The 21463-nt window shown below is 40.4% G+C and overlaps 1 protein-coding gene across 1 annotated transcript in view; it reads left to right on the forward strand.

Moving 5' to 3' along the window:
* Nucleotides 1-21463, forward strand: part of cdkal1 (CDK5 regulatory subunit associated protein 1-like 1) — a 596132-nt gene that overhangs the window by 438234 nt on the left and 136435 nt on the right. Inside the window, exon 16 of the mRNA XM_043718943.1 lies at nt 14859-14921. Within this exon, the coding sequence (XP_043574878.1) occupies nt 14859-14921 (63 nt within the window). The remainder of the gene's footprint in view (nt 1-14858; nt 14922-21463) is intronic.

Below are 21463 nucleotides of genomic sequence, written 5' to 3' on the forward strand. Positions count from 1 at the left end.
GGCAGTTTCAGTGGAGAACATCTTGATTTTATCAGGTCAGTTTCACTTTATCACAGAAGGTCTCTGGGATGAACATACACAAGAAACGTGGAACATATTCAAACATAATGGTTCCAAATTTGTCAGTATTGTTATATTCTACAGTTTATACACACCAACTATTGTCAAATGTCAGAAAAACCCATCTGGTTCACTAATGTCCTTCAGAGAAGGAAATCTGCCATCCTTACCTGATCCAGCCTACATGTGACTCCTGACCCACAACAATGTGATTGATTCTCAATTGCCTTCTGAAATGGCCTAGCAAGCCACTCAGTGCTACCAGTTGCTACAATGTCGCAAAGAAATCAAAACAGACAGATCACCTGGTATTGACCTAAGCACTAGAAAAGACAACAACAGAAAAAGCTCAATCAACCCTGCAAGGTCCTCCTTAATAAAATTTGGGGGCTAGTACCAAAATTGGGAGAATTGTCTCATAGGAGAAAGTGAGGACTGCAGATGCTGGAGATCAGAGCTGAAAATGTGTTGCTGGAAAAGCACAGCAGGTCAGGCAGCATCCAAGGAGCAGGAGAATCAACGTTTTGGGCATTCCTGAAGAAGGGCTCATGCCCGAAACGTCGATTCTCCTGCTCCTTGGATGCTGCCTGACCAGCTGCGCTTTTCCAGCAACACATTTTCAGAGTTGTCTCATAGACTAGTCAAGCCATAGTTATATGTTCCAGACATTACCATCTGTCCCACTAGCCGGACAGACCCAGTAGAGTTGGTGGCACAGTTGTATACAGTCAGGAGTGGTCCTGGAAGTCCTCAACATTGACTCCAGACCTATGAAGTTTCGTGGCTTCAGGTTAAAAATCGGCAAGGAAACCGCCTGCAGATCACCATCTCCCTCAGCTGATGAATTGACTGAACAACACTTAGAGGAAACACTGAGGATGGCAAGGGCATAAAATGTACTCTGAATGGGGATTTCAATGTCCTTGATCAAAAATGGCTTGGCAGTAGTACTACAGATCAAGCTGGTCGATACTAAACGACATAGGTGGTCGACTTGGTGTGTGGCAGGTGGTGAGGAAACCATCAAGAGGGTAAAATGTACTTGACCTCGTTCATGACAGTATCGGTAAGAGTGCCAACCATTCAGTCCTTGTGGAGATGAAGACCCACCTTCACATAGAGAATAACCTCCACCGTGTTGTGTGGCACTATCGCAGTGCTAAATGAAACAGACTTCGAACATATCTCGCAACTCAAAACTGGGCATCCATGAGGCACTGTGGGCCTGCAACAGCATCAGAGCTGTACTCCAGCACAATCTGTAACCTGATGGCTGGGCATTTCTCCCATTCGACCATTACCGTCAAGCCAGGGATCAACACTGGCAAATGCAGGAGGGCATGTCAGGAGCAGCACCAAGCATACCTGAAGATGAGGTGTCAACCTGGTGAAGCCACCAAACAGAACTGTTTGCATGCCGAACAACATGAGCAGCAAGTGCTAGACAGAGCTAAGTGATCCCATAACCAATGGATTCAGATCTAAGCTCTGCTATCCTGCAGCATCCAGCAGTGAATGGTGATGGACAATTAATCAACTCACTGGCGGAAGAGGCTCCACAAATATCCTCGTCCCCAATGATGGAAGAGCCCAGCACGTCAGTGCAAAAGATAAGGTTGAAGCTTTTGCAGCATTCTTCAGCCAGAAGTGTCACGTGGATTACCTGCCATGGTTCCCAGCATTATAGGTACCAGTCTTCAATCAATTTCACTCACTCTGTGATATTTGAGACACTAGATACTGCAAAGGCTGTTGGCCCTGACAATAGTCCAGTAATAATACTGAAGGCTTGTGCTCCACAACTTGTCACTCCCCTAGCCAAACTGTTCCAGTGCAGTTACAACACTGGCATATACCTGACAATGTGGAAAATTACCCAGGTATGTCCTGTACATAAAAAGTAGGATAAATCCAATCCACCCAATTACCCGCCCTTTCATCCTCCTCTCAAACGTCAGTCAAGTGACGGAAGGTGTCATCAATAGAGCTATCATGCAACACTTGCTCAACAATAACCTGTTCAGTGACACCCAGTTTGGGTTCCACCAGGGCCATTCATCTCCTGACCTCGTTGAAGCCTTGGTTGAAACATGGACAAAAGCGCTGAATTCCAGAGGTGAGGCGAGACTAACAGTCCTTGACATTAAGGCTGCATTTGACCAAACGTGGCATCAAGCTAAGCCCAAACAACTTCAGCTGCTTCATCAGTGACCTTCCTTCCGTCATAAGGTCAGAGTGGGGATGTTTGCCAATGTTTATACAATGTTCAGCAACTCCTCAGATATTGAGGAGTTCAAATGCAATAAGATCTGGACAGTATCCAGACTTGGGCTGGCAAGTGATAAGTAACTTTCGCATCACGTAAATGCCAGGTTATGACCATCACCAATAAGAGAAAATCTTACCATTGCCTCTTGGCATTCAAGTGTTGCCATTGCTGAATCTCCCACTATCAGCGCCCTAGGGTTATCATTGACCAGAAGCGCAACTGGACTCACCACATAAACACAATGGCTACAAGAGCAGGTAAGAGACTATGAGTACTGCAGCAAATAACTAACCTTCTGACTTCCCAAAGCCTGTCTAATCATCTACAAGGCCAACATCAGGAGTGATGGAATACTCCCCACTTGCCTGGAGGAGTGCAGCTCTAACAACACACAAGCTTGACACCATCCTGGACAAAGCAAGCAGCTTGATTGGCACCATATCCATAAACATTCACTCTCTCCACCACCGATGCTCAGTAGCAGCAGTGTGTACTAGCTACACAGTGCACTGCAGAAATTTACCAAATATCCTCAGACAGCACCTGCCAAACCCATGACCACTTCCATCTTAAAAGAAAAGAGCAGCAGACATATTTGAACACCCATTATCTTCCAAGTCCCCTCCAAGCCACTCACCATTCTGACACAGGAATATATTGCCATTCTTTCACTGATGCTGGCTCAAAATCCTGGAATTCCTTCCTGAATGGTGTTGTGGATTAACCCACAACAGATGAACCACAACGATTCAAGAAGGTAGCTATCCACCACCTTCTGAAGGGCAACTAGGGATAGGCAATCACTGCTGGCTAGCCTGTGACAGCCACCTCCCCCAAATTAATTTAAAAAAGCAAAACATTATCTATTTGTATGGTCTGCTGCCTGTGGACTGAGGGTCTACCATGTGCTTTGAAGCTATACCAGTCATAGAAACTAAGTGGGGAAGTTACCATTGATTAGTTACTGAGTAGCTTGCCCATTTGCTTCAGGGGCTGAACAGAAATTTCCAACATCTTTTCCTAAATTGATCTTTGTTTTTTATTCTTTGTCAGGTCACTGGGCTAAAACATTTTTGGTCTCTGTTATGTTACCTAATCTTAGTTTGGGCAAATAAAAATATAAAAGAGTATGCAGAAAAGTCAAGAAAGTGGGACTGCATGGACTGCTCTTGGTGAGAGCCAGAATAAGCTTAATGGCTGAGTTACTTTATCTCTACTGCAAACTTCTGTGGTTTCCATTTAAAGTTTCAAATTTTAAAATTGGTCTATACCATTGTAGCAAAAATTACATACGGTTCATGAGACAAGAGAAAAAATGGTTTGTCAAACATCTTTTCATCAAGAATGTACTTTGTTTTTGTTAGAACTTTATATTTTAAATATTTTTAATCATTTAGTCATTAGTAGTCTGAGGTAAAAATCATGATTTAAGAAAATCAATCAGGTTTATTTACAGCATTTTTATTTGGATTTTTTCAGTTAATTTGCAATTGTTCTGTAATTCTTTGTAGCAGACTATAACAGGAAGGTATTGGTTCCTGTCTACATTAGATTTTTATTGATGTGTTAAGTAAATAGTTACTTCCAAGAGTTTGTTGTTACCTTGATACAAAGACAAATTTTGAATATATTATGTGAGTAATAATGGGTATTGTATAATTCTGACAGTGGTGTATGAAACAGGTGTATTTATGAATTACAGTGACTTCATTTCCCAGTGCACAGTTCACAATCAGGATTTTATTTCTTTGATTTATTTGTTTTCTGGGCCTTAAATATACATACACATAATGTCCAGTTGGCATTAATTAAATTTTATATTGATTGGTGCAAAACTTCTCCATCATATGGGAAGCAACTTTCAACTGAATAGAATGCTGTGTTCTCAAATTATCTTTCCAGTATAAATAATGAAAGTGTAAGTTCTCACTGAGGAACTGTGAGACACGAGTATGCAAGGCATTCATTATCATTTCCTTGGCACATGTTCTTCAATAAGATGCTGAAGCACAATGAGTTCTGACCAAGGATGCTGAGCAATTTTTATGTTTATTTTACATTTCCAGCATTTTTCTCTCTTCTTTTCCAAACATCTTGAAGATTTGTAAAGTTGGAATGCAGGTTAAACGTGTCTTCTTGTCTTCACATCACCAACATCAGTCAAGCTTTTATCCAATAGTTTGCTAATAAGTCTATTTTTAACATGTGTTTGATTAGGAAGGTATTTTGAGGATATTTGTTCTGTATTTAAAACGTCCATTTAATTGAATCTTAGGTTATTTTGAGATACTTTAAAAAAAAAATTTGCATTTGGTATCAACTAGTTTTGTTTTAAATAAAACAAATGGATCTTGCATCTCTTTGTTCTCAAAATTGTGATGAAAGAACGGCTAAGTGATAAATAAATGTGGTATTCATGGAGAGTTGTCAATCTTGAGTGTAGAAAGTGAGGCATCTGTTTGGAGACATTTAACTAAGTGTTTTTAATTGAGACCTGAAAAATCACTGATTTTCTTATCTGCTCCAGCTAGATGAAGAAATTGATATAACAGAGACACTTGAATTGTGACATTGATGACTGCAGCCAAGGTGTTGTACCTTAATTTGCCAAGCTAAACACATGTGCAAGGATTGAGATAGAACTGACCTGCACACACCAGGCTGTGTATACACCCATACTGTTAGTGAAAATACATAAGCAGGAATGATTCCAACATCTAGGGGAAAAGGGTCATTCTAGCTATCGTTTCAAAGGACATACCTTGTCGTTCAGGATTAGGAGGTGTACTGTGGCAGTTCACATGTCCACCTTGACAGCTCAATAGTCTTTTCATAAAAGCCACAGAAAATGCTTCCTCTTCCAGATTCAGCACTACCTTAGTGGATATTTGAACATTTTCGGCAATGTAGCAGTCTATGCATATTGCTGGCTCTCACGAGTGACTTACAATCATAGAGATGTAAGCACAGAAACAGACCCTTTGTTCCAACTCATCCATGCCGACCAGATATCCTAACATAATCTAGTCCCATTTGCCAGCACTTGGCCCATATCTCTTCGAACCCTTCCTACTCATGTATTCATCCAGATGCTTTTAAAAATTATAATTGTACCAGCCTCCACCACTTCCTCTGGCAGCTCATCCCATGCATACACAACCTCCATGTGAAAACGTTGCCTCTTAGGTCTCTTTTATATCTTTCCCCTCTCAGCCTAAACCTTTGCCCTCTAGTTCTGGACTCCCTCACCCCAGGGAAAAGACCTTGTCTATTTATCCTATCTGTGCCCCTCATAACTTCATAAACCTCCATAAGGTCACCCTTTAGCCTCAGACGCTCCAAGGAAAACCGCCACAGCCTATTAAGCCTCTCCCGATAGCTCAAATCCTCCAACCCTGTCAACATTCTTGTAAATCTATTCTGAACCTATTCAAGTTTCACAACATCCTTCCGATGCACAGATGTGATATGCTGACTGAAACTTTAAGAGCTACCTATTTTTCGCACCATGCAACTTGAGTTCATGTTAGTAATGTTACCTCCATTTGAGCTGATCAGAAACAACTGTCAACATAACATTGGCTGCCTTATTTTCTCTTCTTCCCCTTTTCTATTCAAACCTATCTCCTACTGAACTCACCGCACTCCATACGCTCAGATCTCAGATGTACTCAATTCAGCATTGTCAGTACACCAGACAATGATGTCTGGTGTACTGACAACACTACAGAGATTGAGCACCAACTCTTGGACACCACCTTCTATTTCCCTCAGGCCATGTGACTCCACCATTGAACGCCACACTATTGTGTCCACAATAGTCACTAATGTCATTTTATCTAGTGATCTCCTCCCCTTCCCCTCCCTCACAAGCTCATAGTCCCCGAACCCAACACAGCCTGCTTCTGTCATCTGCTCAAAATCCACAAAAGGAACTGCCTGGACAAACCCATTGGTTCTGTCTGGTCCTGCCCCACAGAACTCCCCGACTTGATTTTTTTCTCTACCTTGTCCAGTCCTTTCCCACTTTATATCCACAATTCTTCAGACTCTTTACATCAGTTTCAGAACTTCCATGGACATGCAATCTTTTTACATGTTCATCCGCTATGAGGATGGTCTCACGGACTCATGGTTCTCCTCTTCTTTCTGGAAAAAAATGTCTGAACCGTCCCCATCTACAACCATCTTTCTCCACCTGGCTAAGTTCATCCTCACTTTGAACAACTCTTTTAACTCTTTTCTCAGACCAAACTTATGGCAGGGTACACAGAACATTTTTTTTTGTAATTCATTCATGATATGAGGGCATAGCTGGCTCAGCCAGTATTTATTACCCGTCCCTAATTGCCCAAAGAGCAGTTAAGAGTCAACCATGGTTGTGGGTCTGGAGTCATATGTAGGCCAGACTAGGTAAAGACAGCAGATTTCCTTCCCTTAGAATATCCTTTTATTGCCATGTGCACTCAAATGATTGGAGTGAAAAGTTTGTAATGTTGCCTGTGGTGCCATCTTAGGTACAGGGTGGGCTGGTTTTGATGCTTTAAGTATTGTCACAAAATTGAGATAATAGAAAAAAGACTACCTGGGAATACAGAGTTTAAAAATCCATAATGAGAGTAGAAAGTGTCTTTAAAGTACTCATGTTATCGTCCTTTTCCACTGAGTCCATGCCCGCCAGGCTTCAGAACATGAGGCCTCGCTGCTACCACATGCTAGCCTCTATCTTAGACTCATTCCCTGCCTGGTCTGGGCTCAATCTGCTCCCATTCCGAGTTCCAGTCCACAATTCAGCTCCTGGCTTTGCCCGCGATCACCCTGCTCACCACTTCAGGCTCTGGCCGCGATGGCTCCCAGCCCAGCCCACATTTACTCTGCTCCCCGCTCCAGGCTTCAGCCCATGGCTCACTTTCAGGACTCGGCCTTTGCTTGCTCTGTTACCACTCCAGGCTCCCCCTGCAACTCGTCTCCTCTGTCTCAGACTTGCCTCCATTCTCCAGTTCTGGTAGTTTAAGAAGTTAAAAGTTGGGGGTGGGGAGAAGAAAAAGTATAGCAAAGAGGAAAAGAAAGAAGGAAAGAAAGGAAATGAAAAGAAATTGGTGAGCAATGGAGTTCTGGCTCGCACATCTTATTCTGCCGCCATCTTGTTTCATTATTGTTTCAATGGTGTGAATCGCCTCTCTGCTCTGTGATACTGCACATCAAAGGACAGAGTGAACCAGATGGGTTTTTCCGACAGTGATTTCGTAGTCATCAATAGATTCTTAATTCCAGATTCTTTTTATTGAATGCAAAATCCACCATTTGCCATGGTGGGATTTGAACCTGTAACACCCGCTGAGTTCATGGATTAATAGTCTAACGATAATACCACTGGGTTATTGCCGCCTCATTCTTGCTCCAATCCTACTTGAGTCCCACCTCACAACTCTTTCTCCCATACATTAATGACATCATCAGTGCTGCTTGCCTCTCTCATCCGGAATTGGAAAAGTTTATCAATTTCTCTTAGATCATCCATCCTGTTCTCACTTTCACCTGGTCCACCTCTGACTCCTCTATTTGCTTCCTTGACCTCAAAGTTTCCATTTCTGGGAATAGGCAGGCCACCAATATCCACTACAAAACCACTGACCCCCACAGATACCTGGACTATACCTCCTCACACCCTGATTACTGTCAAGGCTCCATTCCATTCTCCCAGTTTCTTCATCTTCATGACTTCTGTTCCAATGATGCCAGCTTCCAAAAGGGGGCCTCCAGAATGTCCACTGTTTTCCTCAACCAAGGATTTTCCACCACTTTGGTTGACCGGGCCTCAGCCATGCCAACCCATTTCCGGCACATCACTCCTCACAGCTTCTCTTCCCTCCTATGACACCAATAGAGTTTCCCTGCTCTTCACTTACCACCTCACTAGCATCCACATCTAAAGGATCATAAGTTGCCATTTCGCCACTTCCAGCGGGATGTCACCATCAGTCACATATTCCCCTCCCCTCCCTTGCCAATCTTCTGAAGGGACTGTACCTTCCAGGACAGCTTGGTCCACTCCTCCTCCACTCTCAACACCACCCCACACCCCCCACGGCACCTTTCCATGCAATCACCTAAGATGTAACACCTGTCCCATTTACTGCCTCCGTCTTCAAAGTCCCAGGCCCCAGACACACCTTACAGGTAAAGCAGCAATTTACCTGCACTTAATCTAGTCTCCTGTATTCAATCTAGTGTTCTCTTTAGCTTCTAGTTACCTGGCCTGCACTTCAACACGCTAACATGTCCCCTGGCCAACATTTGTGTTTTGAGTTTGCTGCAGTGCTCTCGCAATGCTCAGTGCAAGATGAAAGGACAACATGTCATCTTCCACTTGGGGACCCTGCAGCTTTCAGGGCTTAATATCATGTTCAATAATTTTAGAGCCTGAGCATGGTCTTCCATGTCTTTCCCGAAGCCCCCAATACCAGGCCTTGGCATCACATGGGTTACTATTACAACCAACTCATTGTCAGATACTAATGGTCCCCATCAGCAGTTTTTCTTTCTCCCCAGCTGCCCATTACCCATTGCTTTTGTTTGCCCAACTGCTATTCTCTCTCTGGATTCCATCTCAATCTAATGTTTACTCCTCTCCCTACACCATCTTCAGCTACGATCAGTTCTGAAGTGTTAACTCAGCTTTCTCTTTGCAAATGCTTCTAGACCTGCTGATTTTCTCCAGCAATACCTGTTTTTGTTGAAAGTTTCCAGCAGCTGCAGGTTTTTTTTCATGTTAGTTTATTGTTTATTGGCAACTGCCTGGAAGTAATAATGACTTAATAGCGAGATTATCACCTCACTGTTTAAACCTTAAGGGGAAACTTCTTTCAAATTTTGTAATTCTTCCTTTATGTCAAAATTCTGAAATGTTTCCCTCCCATCATATTTCCCCAATTTTCTCACCATTTCCTGTTCTGCTCAAGGAAGCATAAAATTCTGCCGTTGTTTCTGACATTTAATGCTGAAATCTGGAGCAGCATTAAGGCAGTACAATTGGGTTGGTGACTGTGGATTAGCAAATCCATAAAGATCAACAAGGCTTGCAGTTTCATGTTTTAACTGGAAATATGTTTGGGTGAACACTGGATCAAGGGCAACTGTAATGTCAACCCAGCTTGTCGTGCCGCCAGCTTTTACTATCTGAGTTCCAAAATGATAAATGGCAACTTGAGAGAGATTAACCATGTGTCAAACGGATCCCAGTAGAGAGTAAGTCAGTCAGCCAGAATCTTTGGGAGAGGCTGGAAAAAATGAAAGGGAGAATTTGCAGTCCGTAACGTTGGAGCATGACCATTCAGAGTCAGTGTCACAGTTGTTCATGCAAAGATCAAAAGCAATTTGAAACACTGTCTTCCAAAAATTTGCTGAAGGTAGGTTCATTGAAAATTTCACAAATGAGATTATAGATTTTCAACAGGCAGGACATATTAAGGGTTTTGGGACCACGTTTGCCAACTGGGGTTTATGGGTGCTGAATTTTTAAAGTGAAATTTCAGCTAACCAGATGAAGTGTGCATAAAAGTGTTGCTTTAAGGTATAAAGAACAAAGCTGCAGTATTACTTTTGATCATATTTTATTTGTGCAGTACTCATGCTCCAAGTTTTCAAAATATGGACTTATGCTGTATTCACTGTAAAGCTACAGCATAAACAGATACTTTTTGATTGAATCAATGCATGTGATATTTTAAAATAAATTATATTATAGTAAAAATGTGTCAATTGACAGCATATCCTTTTTAATTGCGCAAATCTAGACAATAAAGCAATAATTTGCCAGTGATGGTGCTGCTTTTAAAAATGAAAGGAAGGATTTGAAAATTCAATGTACTATATGTAAATGTTCAAAAAAGAGAGAATGTGCTAATTTTGCTGTCACTTCTGTAGCAGAGCTTCAGCAACAGCCGGGTTGTTTTTGGAAGCCAGAATTACCGCCATGTAGGAAATCCTGCCATTTTACTTTGATAGATAATGACAGTTTGAGGATAATTTATCTCAGAGATGAGAGACTCCTGGGTTTGCACGTTTTGGCTGCAAATTTGAGTTTGATTCTTCAAAAGTAATTGAAACTAATGTCAATATTTTTAAGACTAACTGTAGAAGATTTAATTTTATCACTGTTCCATAAGATGGATTTTGCTTTAACTTCTGATATCTTTAGACATAGCATTTTATCTTATGGTAAGCAAATAGCCTGACATTTAATTCAATAATAATGTCACGAAGTGCTACTAAACTATTGAATGTAGGATCATTGCACACAGTCTGAAATACAGTATTTTTAACATGCAGGAGTAGTTTTTCAGAGTGATAAGTGTGTATTCACAATTGATTAAACTTGAGTTCAGCTTTCTTTAACCACTTGATAACTTGACTGGAGACTCACAAGCATAATGGGAAAGTTCAGACCCTCATATGACAAAAAGTAAATTAATTCTGAGGTGATTTATTCAGTCAAAAAATAAGAAAAAAAGCATGTGTTACTTTGTCTTTCCACAGTAGATATTATTTGGTTTCTCAAATAAGCCAACCGAGGAATTCAGGAACTTTGCGTAAGTTTTTACAGAAAAACTAAGGATAGAATTTTTCTTTTCCTGGTGTGGCATGAGCAATGGTGAAAAGTTGATAAATATGGGAAGAATGAAAAAAGTAGAATCTCAACATCAAGAAAAGGTTTTGTAGTATTCCCCTTGAAGCTTAAATGTTGACTTCAGAATCTCGCTGTTGAGCAGTGACCTTATTCCCATGCATTTGTATCTCATTATTATTCCAACTCTCATTTATTTGCCACTTCCAATTCTCTCCATCCCAAGAAACTAGACAGCACAAATTCCCATCCACAATAATGTCCCTACATGCTCCATGCATACTGTTCTCCTTCCCCACCATCCTCCTTTACCATCCTATCATGCAAGTCAGTATTGATGAACTAACATCCTTCCTACATCACTATGCCTGCTTTCTGACCAACACACTTAGCACTTCAGCCTTTCAATGCTTTACTATGGAGCTCATGTACACCCATGGTTTGCATGCTTCTGCTATTTGCATTGCATGCAGGGCTCACACGCATCTCCAAAGGATGCATATTATGTCTCTTAGCTTGTTTCCTTAGCACTCAACTCACTTTGCTTACTTGGAGGCTGCCACTCTTTTAATATATTATATTGCTTGTGTATATGCTGAACTTAACATTGACTTACCAGCCACCAGCCTCTGTGATTTGTTTTTTATTGCACAGGGTTTTTAATGCTGAGTTATAGGCTGCTCGTGCTGTTGCTTGCAGTATTTTTTGTAAGTGTTTGCTGACATCACCAATCTGCTGATAATTTCAAACTGCACATGTTCACTTCCCAATTATTTTCATTTTGTGCACGCACAATAATAAAGCCATTTTTCTTTTAAATTTGCATGTATCAATCAGTACTTTGATTCAATATTTTTCATATTAGGGTGTTTACTATCTTAATCTTGTTACCTTAGATATACTTTGTCTGCAGAGCTACAAATATTGTAACTTGTGGTTTACTTCAATATATACCAACTAAATAAGCTACTGCATCCTCTCAGCCATTTTATGCCAACTGATAATCACTTTTGGCTATTTCATGCTGCTTTCAGCCAAGAGCATCCTCAACAGGGATGGTGCGTATCATCAAAAACTGCAAAAGCACCTAATCAAGAAAGATGAGGATAGTGTTTTTTTTATAAAGGAAGTGATTTTATCGCAGCCATTTTGGACAAAGCCTCATTGGAGAGATTTAAGCAGTTGTACCATTATTGAATGATTTGAGAAATAGATTATTCTTTGTCAACAAGTCTGCATGAATTATCAAAAATGAAATGTAGAAACTATATATCACTTGTCACTGGTGTGCTGTTATTTAGTTGGATAGTTTTTAAGTACCATCAAAACTAACTATGATGGTGTGAGGCATGCAATGGCTAGGATAAGCTGGCCAAGGATACTTAAGGGGTTGACAGTAGATAGGCAATGGCAGACATTTAAAGAACACATGGATGAACTTTAAAATTTGTACATCCCTGTCTGGTGTAAGAGTAAAACAGAGAAGGTGGCTCAACCTTGGCCAACAAGGGAAATCAGCGATAGTGTGAAAGCCAAGGAGGAGGAAAATAAATTGGCCAGAAAAAGCTGCAAACCTGAGGACTGGGAGAAATTTAAAATTCAGCAAAGAAGGACAAAGGCTTTAATTCGGAAGGGGAAAATAGAATACAAGAGTAAGCTTGTGGAAAACACAAAACTGACCGCAAAAGCTTCTATTGATACATGAAGAGAAAAAGACTGGTGAAGACAAATGAAGGACCCTCACAGCTAGAATCATGTAAGTTCATAACAGACAACAAAGATGACAAACCTGTTGAATAAATACTTTGGATCAGTCTTCACTAAGAAGGGCACAAATAACCTTCCAGAAATGGTAGGGAACAGCGAGTCAAGCATGAAGGAGGAACTGAAGGAATTCCTTATTAGTCAGGAAATGCTATTGTGTAAATTGATGGGATTAAAACCCAATAGGTTCCCCAAGGCCTGATGCTGTGCATCAGAGTACTTACCGGAACTGGCCCTAGTAGTAGTGAATGCATTGATGATAATTTTCCAGCATTCTATAGTCTCTGGGGGAGTTCCAATGGACTGGAGGGTAGCTAATGTAACCCCACTTTTTACAAAAGGAGGGACAGTGAAAATAATTATGGGTCAGTTATCCTGACATCAGTGGTGGGGATATTGCTGGAGTTCATTATTAAGGATGTAATTACTGAGCATTTGGAAAGTGGTGACAGGATCGGTCCAAATCAGCATGGATTCACTAAAGAGAAATATGCTTTACAAATTTTCTGGAATGTTTTGAGAATGTGACCCGTAGAGTGGACAAGGTTAAATTAGTCGATGTTGTGTGTCTGAACTTCCAAAAGGCTTTTGACAAGGTCCCACACAGGAGATTAGTAAGCAAAATTAAAGTTCATAATATCAGAGGTAATATATTAATGTGGATAGAGAACTGATTGGCAGACAGGAAGCAGAGAGCTGGAAATAATGGGTCCTTTTACTGGCAGGCAGTGATAAGAGGCTGAGGGGTGACCTTATAGAGATTTACAAAATTATGGGGCATGCATAGGGTAAATAGGAAAAGTCTTTTCCCTGGTGCCGGGGAATCCAAAGCTAGAGGGCATAGGTTTAGGGTGAGAGGGGAAAGATATAAAAGAGACCTAAGGGGTACCTTTTTCACACAGAGGGTGGTACGGGTATGGAATGAGCTACCAGCGGAAGTGGTGGAGGCTTTGTACAATTGCAACATTTAAGAGGCATTTGGATGAGTATATGAATAGGAAGGGTTTGGAGGGATATGGGCCGGGTGCTGGCAGGTGGGACTAGATTGGGCTGGGATATCTGGTCAGCATGGACGGGTTGGACCGAAGGGTCTGTGTCCATGTTGTACATCTCTATGACTCTATATGACTCTAAATGGGGAATCTCAGGGTTCGGTACTGGGACCCAGCTGTCCATAGCATACGTTAACAATTTATTGTATTTTATATCTCCAAATTTGCAGACGACACTGAGCTGGGTGGCAGTATATGCTGTGAGGAGGATGCTAAGAGGCTGCAGGGTGACTTGGACAGGCTAGCTGAGTGGGCAAATACCTGGCAAATGCAATATAATGTGGATACGTGTGAGATTATCCACTTTAGTCGCAAAAATAGGAAGACAGATTATTATCTGAATGGTGGCAGTTTAGGAAAAGGTGAGATGCAATGAGACCTGGGTGTGGTGGTGGAATAGTCGCTGAAGGTTAGCATGCAGGTGCAGCAGGTAGTAAGGAAAGCTAATGGCATGCTGGCCTTCATAGAGAGAGGATTTGAATATCGGAATAAGGATGTCTTGCTGCAGTTATACAGGGTGTTGGTAAGGCCACACCTTGCAGGTTTGGTCTCCTAGTCTGAGGAAGGACATGCTTACTATTGAAGGAGTCCAGCAAAGGACCAGACTGATTCCCAGGATGGCAGAACTGACAAATGAAGAAAGACTAGATTGACTGGGCTTGTACTGACTGGAATTTAGAAGAATGATTGGGGATCTCGGAGAAAAATAATAAAATCCTGATGGGATCAGACAGGCTCGATGCGGGTAGACTTTTCCCGATGTTGGGAAGTCCGGAATTAAGGGTCACAGTCTAAGAATATGGGATAAGCCATTCAGGACTGAGATGAGAAGGAATTTCTTCACTCAGTTGTGAACCTGTGGAATTCTTCACCACAGAAAGGATTCATTAAATATATTCAAAAGGGAGCTGAACATGGTCCTTGCGGTTAAAGGTTCATAGGAATTTGAGAGGGGGAAACTGAAATTGCATGATCAGCCACAATCATATTGACTAGTGGTGCAGGCCCAAAGGGCCGAATGACCTAGACCTGTACCTATTTTCTATATTTCTGTGTTTATAAATATTGGCTGTTTCTTTCTTTTCAGAAAAAACAGAGAACAAGGATGCTGTCCCAGCTATTTCAGTCCTATACTCCGTATGATCATAAGGTAAGATAGCTATGATATCCATTGTGGTATAGAATAACGGTTCTCATGATTATGCTTTTTCACTATTGTTAATATTCTATTAAATATTGGTAATGTATAATGCACCATTTATAATAGATGTCGGGTGCCTCAAAATAAAGATCAAATGTAAGATTTCTAGCTCAACTGCAGTACAGCAGACTTCAGCAAATTAAGTCTGAGAATAGAAATTTTACAAATGGCCATTGATTGGTCAAAGTTAGAGCTCCTAAAAGAAGTCATTTTTAATCAATTTTGCAGAATTAAAACTATTAAGTTTTTTTTACCCATAGGGCTACCTCATTTTGTTGTATTAACATTTTGGTGTTGATGTGTGGAGCAAATGTGATGAAGGTTTTAACTATTGTTATTATTTTGAACCTAGAGTCTTAAACTGAACAAAATCGTATATAGTTTTATGTTCAACAGTAAGGGAAGGCCTTAGGTTAATTTATGAACGTTGTGAGGGCCATGTGAATGTTTCAAAATGCATTTTACATGCATTTAAATTAGACTTTTTAAAAAACCCCTGAAGTGAACTGCTCAATGCTTTAGAAAATGAGTAAACGAGAGCAACTATCAGCATGTGGCATTCGTGCATAGGTTTCTTGCAGATAGAGTCTAGTCATTCAGGGAAGAAAAACGTGTCAGTGCAGCAGTGGAGTTTATCAGTCTTCAGAACAATCAAGGCAAAAAATAAGGAGTCCTGAGTGGTTTAAGGTCAGTAAGAGAAAGCTCCAGAAACAGAATGCTGTTGAAGATGAGTGCAATGAATCCATGTTAAGAAATAAATGAGTTGTCCAAATAGTTTGTTTACGAGTCTCATGAAAAGACATTAACTAAAGAAGATCACAACACATGATTGCAGAGGTTTACTGGAAAAACTCCAAGTGCAGTGGTGCCAACTGAACAATAAACTTTAAAATGGAAACAGGATGACCCTTCACAGAGTTTTGAATATCTGTAAAGTTGTTGAGAGATTGAAAGGTTTGAATCATCATTTCTGAAACTTTTATTAACACAGTTTCAAATAGTTCTTACAGCGTGTAAAATAATCCATGCTTTTTTTTTGTGTACATTAAACTTGGATGTTCCTCTGTTAAAAATACATTGGCAGTCTTTTATTATGTTTAGTGACTGACCACCATAGCAACTAAATTGTGAAGTTTAAACTAATTGTTGAGCAAGCCAGAGATCTCAGTTGTCCACTATTATAATCAGCTGGTATGTTAACACAGAGATGTGAAATCAAATACTGGGATTTTTTTTATTGTGTTTGACCAGTTAGGACACAGCTGTATTTTGAGTGTTTTGTCTTTTTAATTTTTGTAGCTCTTGGCTTTTGTTTTTCAATTCTCCAAAGGGGTTTGTGGGATGGGAAAACAGTGCTGCATCTATCTTAAAATCCTGACTTAAGGTATATGAAATAAAAATCAACAAAGCAGAAAGGTAGAGAATCTTGGACAGAAAGAACAAAGGAATTAGTAATGTGAAAAAGTTGGGTTTGTAGCTGCTTGAGGTTTTAGAAAGGACACTGATTAAGGATGTGAGACATACATACACAATTTCTGTTTCTTCATCCAAGTCATAGATCTCTGATGACAAGCACAAGCTTCAGCATAAACTCCTGGGAGACACTACTTGTCACATCATGATACAATGTCTTTCTTCCCATTGTCTTGTTTCTATCTTAGGCCATGTCACAAGGCCACCTTCAATTCCATGCATTTTGTTTTTGCAAAACATCTTCTGTGTGGAATTGCAACAAATATTCAATGAACAATATACATAAACTCTCTATCTATGAGACAGATGACATGCTTAAAATATCTCAACTAGATAATTGAGTTATGATTTACCTTTTGTAAATCCATGTTGATGCTCTTTGATCAGCTCCTGTTTGTCGAAGTCATCAGTCACTCTGTTTCTGAGATTTTAGTAACTATCCATTACTTATGAAAAATTGATAGATTTGTAGATTTATGTTCATGCCTTCCTTTCCTTCTTAATGAGTGAAATGACATATGCAACTTTTGAATTAAAAGGTACCATTCCAAATCTGAAGTACAGTCAAAAGATTATGTACCTGTCATTTCTTCGCTTTTGTCTTTTAATATCCTGAGATGGAAATGATCGAGTTTTGGAAATATGTCTATTCTAATGCACATCATTTTCAATGTTACTACTTTTTTTAATAGCTTAAGTCTTGTAGGCTAAAGATTTGTTCGTGTAGCATCACTTCAAAGGAGAACTATCCTCTGTGTAGAATCTACCAAAGCAGCTAACATCTCAGTCTGCTACTTCTGCAGCCTGCACAGGTTCTCTCTTCATATTAATGAAGAAACCCATAAAGGTAGCAGCCAACAGTGCTCTCTATTCTAAGGGAAATAATGTAGTCTGCATGGTATTCCTTTGAAACAGCAACTACAGAGACACCAGTTTAGCCCAATGAATTCATTCCTTGGTTTGAAGGTCTACAAGGGTTGAAGAGCTTCCAAGAGAGAGACCTTCAGGTAAACCCTGGTTTTATACTTTTTAGATGGTTTTCTGGAGTTTTCTATTGTTTTGGCCAATAACGGAGATATACTTAATAGTTTGAAACAGAGTCAGTCATTTTGATGGCCTGCTATTGTTAATTTCTTGTGTTGCAGGACCTAATGCCTTTGTCTTGTAGATAAGTTGTTCGGGGTATGTCTGTCCAGGATAACTGTTGCCTTTTACATTATACTAACGTCATTAGCACCTGCCTTCTATGTTTGCACTGTGTCTGTTGTGTGGGTTTGGAGATTTAAGAGTTTTACATTGCCAATATACCCAGTATCCCTTGCTATTTGGACAAGTTAACAATCTATCTGTGTTTTAGCCACTGGGAGGCTACTACAAAATTTTGATTTTTAAAAGACAAAAGAAGAAAACACCCCTTTTGATGAAGGGTTGAAAAACTAAGAATGGAATTTGTCATGGTCCAATGGGTTTTTGATCAACAAAATTTAACTGCTAACCTCAGTAGATCTTAGGTTGAATTGAAATCAAGCTGGATCCACATCTTTGAAAAGTGGCCACAATTCAGCTTTTCAAGGTTTGCAAGGTACTTAGAAGTACCAGTATTTGGAAGTTTTATCAGGTTCCCAGAAACTTCTGCTGTGAGAGAGGGAGAAAGACTTGCAGTTCCTGCACTTTATTCTTCACTGACCATCTGGGCATATAAAACAAAAGCTAAGTCCAGAAAAGGTTACTATGCAGCCATTAGCATAGACACCCCATTCTCTAGTCAAAGCTAGGATTTCCAGCAAATAAGGGCCATAAATCCCATCTCTCATCTCCCTGCAAGCTTTGTTTGCCTTTTCTCTTAAGCCACTTTGCTTCTGTAACCAGCAGTTAAACCAGAGCACACATTAAACTTTTGACTTAATTTTAGGGAATATTCTGAAACAGTTCCATATCTTCCAGTTTTTCACATCGTGCTTTAATCTTTTTTATAAATATGGCACAAAGTTTATTTTCAAATTGTGAGCAGTTTAGTTTTGCAGATTTTTACCACCCAATTAATTTCATATGTGTATCCTTTAAAGATTGAGAGTTGACATTGACAGAAGCCAAACCTGTGGCCTCCAGTGTTGAAATCCTGCTCTGTTTTCTATCTACATGATTCAATATTGGTGTTGTGACATTTAAAACTAATGATCAATTACAATTTATTGTTACAAGTGAAAACGTTTGTTAGAAATTTCTAGCTTGTAGATATTGGAAGTTGAGAATTGTGTTTTTATATATTTGTTCATAGGATGTGAGTATTTCTGGGTACACCAGCATTTATTGTCAGTCCTGAATTGACCTTGAGGGCATCATGGTGAGCTGCCTTCCTGAACCGCTGCAATCCTTGAGGTGTACACCGACAGTGCTATCAGGAAGATAGTTCCAAGATTTTGGTGATGTGATTACGAAGCTTCTTATCAAGGATTTCATAAGAGTTGGTCACTCGTGATACCATCTTCCTTGTATTGGTTGAACCACAGCACTTACTTCAGTGTTAAAGATATATTAGCCCTGTTAAAGACTTTTTTTTTCCCCTCAGGATGCATTTTTCAAGCTTTTCTAAACCCGAACAGTTTGAAGTTGAATGCATTTCCTTGAACTTATTCCAATAAACTACTCATCCACTCAGCAGTTTCACCATATAGTTTAATGTTGTAGCTTCACTCACCCAAATCCTTTTCTTTCCTTTTTAAGTTTTCTGTGCTGTAGCTTGTCAATAAATGGAAAATGTCACCTATAACTTGATGCTAAAAGCAACCTGAGAGTTTTTTCTCCTTACCTCATCCCCTAACCTCTTCTTCCCCTGTGGAAGCATGTTGCTATGCTCACTCAAGTCTCAATGTTGACTCCAATTATCATGTGACAGTGTCCTATGCACAACATATTTCACCTCTGGCATCTCTGTTATTAAACAATTAGAGTCGTAGAGATTACAGCATGGAAACAGACCTTTTGGTCCAACCCGTCCATGCCGACCAAATATCCCAACCCAATCTAGTCCCACCTGCCAGCCCCGGCCCATATCCCTCCAAACCCTTCCTCTTCATTTACCCATCCAAATGCCTCTTAAATGTTGCAATTGTACCAGCCTCCACCACTTACTCTACAGCTCATTCCAAAAAACGTACCACCCTTTGTGTGAAAAAGTTGTCCCGCAGGTCTCTTTTATATCTTTCCCCTCTCACCCTAAACTTATGCCGTCTAGTTCTGGACTCCCCAACCCCAGGGAAAAGACTTTTCCTAGTTACCCTATCCATGCCCGTCATAATTTTGTAAATCTCTATAAGGTTATCCCTCAGCCTCCGACGCTGCAGGAGAAACAACCCCAGCCTGTTCAAACTCTCCTTATAGCTCATATCCTCCAACCCTGGCAACATCCTTGTAAATCTTTTCTGAACCCTTTCAAGTTTCACAACATCTTTCCGATAGGAAGGAGACCAGAATTGCACGCAATATTCCAACAGTGGCCTAACCAATATCCTGTACAGCCGCAACATGACCTCCCAACTCCTGTACTCAGTACTCTGACCAACAAAGGAAAACATCAAACGCTTTCTTAATTATCCTGTCTACCTGCAACTCCACTTTCAAGGAGCTATGAACCTGCACCCCAAGGTCTCTTTGTTCAATAACACTCCCTAGGACCTTACCTCCAGTCTGAAAAACAACCCTCCACCACCACCCTCTGTCTTCTACCTTTGAGCCAGTTCTGTATCCAAATGGCGAGTTCTCCCTGTATTCAGTGAGATCTAACCTTGCTAATCAGTCTCCCATGGGGAACCTTGTCGAACGCCTTACTGAAATCCATATAGATCACATCTACCGCTCTGCCCTCATCAATCATTTTTGTTACTTCCTCAAAACCCTCAATCACATTTGTGAGACATGATTTCCCACACACAAACCATGTTGACTATCCCAAATCAGTCCTTGCCTTTCCACAGTAAATACTGATGCAAAATATTTGTTTAGTATCTCCCCCATTTTCTGCGGCTCCCCACAAAGGCCACCTTGCTGATCTTTGAGGGGCCCTATTCCCTCCCTAGTTACCTTTTATCCTTAATGTATTTGTAAAAACTCTTTGGGTTCTCCTTAATTCTATTTGCCAAAGCTATCTCATGTCCTCTTTTTGCCCTCCTGATTTCCCTCTTAAGTATACTCCTTAGTTCCTTTATACTCTTCTAAGGATTCACTCTATCTATCCTGTCTATACCTGACATATGCTTCCTTCTTTTTCTTAAGCAAACCCTCAACGTTTTTAGTCATCCAGCATTCCCTATACCTACCAGCCTTTCCTTTCACCCTAACAGGAATATACTTTCTCTGGATTCTTGTTATCTCATTTCTGAAGGCTTCCCATTTTCCAGCCATCCCTTTACCTGCGAACATCTGCCCCAATCAGCTTTTGAAATTTCTTGCCTAATACCGTCAAAATTATCCTTTCTCCAATTTAGAACTTCAACTTTTAGATCTGGTCTCTCCTTTTCCATCATTATTTTAAATCTAATAGAATTATAGTCGTTGGTCCCAAAGTGCTCCCCCACTGACACCTCAGTCACCTGCCCTGCCTTATTTCCCAAGAGTAGGTCAAGTTTTCCACTTCTCTAGTAGGTACATCCACATACTGAATCAGAAAATTGTCTTATACACACTTAACAAATTCCTCTCCATCTAAACCCTTAACACTATGGCAGTCCCAGTCTATGTTTAGAAAGTTATAATCCCCTACCATAACTACCCTATTTTTCTTATAGATAGCTGAGATTTCCTTACAAGTTTGTTTCTCAATTTCCCTCTGACTATTAGGGAGTCTATAATACAATCCCAATAAGGTGATCATCCCTTTCTTATTTCTCAGTTCCACCCAAATAACTTCCCTGAATGTATTTCCAGGAATATCCTCCCTCAGCACAGCTGTAATGCTATCCCTTATCAAAAATGCCACTCCCCCTCCTCTCTTGCCTCCCTTTCTATCCTTCCTATAGCAT

Source organism: Chiloscyllium plagiosum, chromosome 29, assembly GCF_004010195.1.
Source record: "Chiloscyllium plagiosum isolate BGI_BamShark_2017 chromosome 29, ASM401019v2, whole genome shotgun sequence".
NCBI lineage: Eukaryota > Metazoa > Chordata > Chondrichthyes > Orectolobiformes > Hemiscylliidae > Chiloscyllium > Chiloscyllium plagiosum.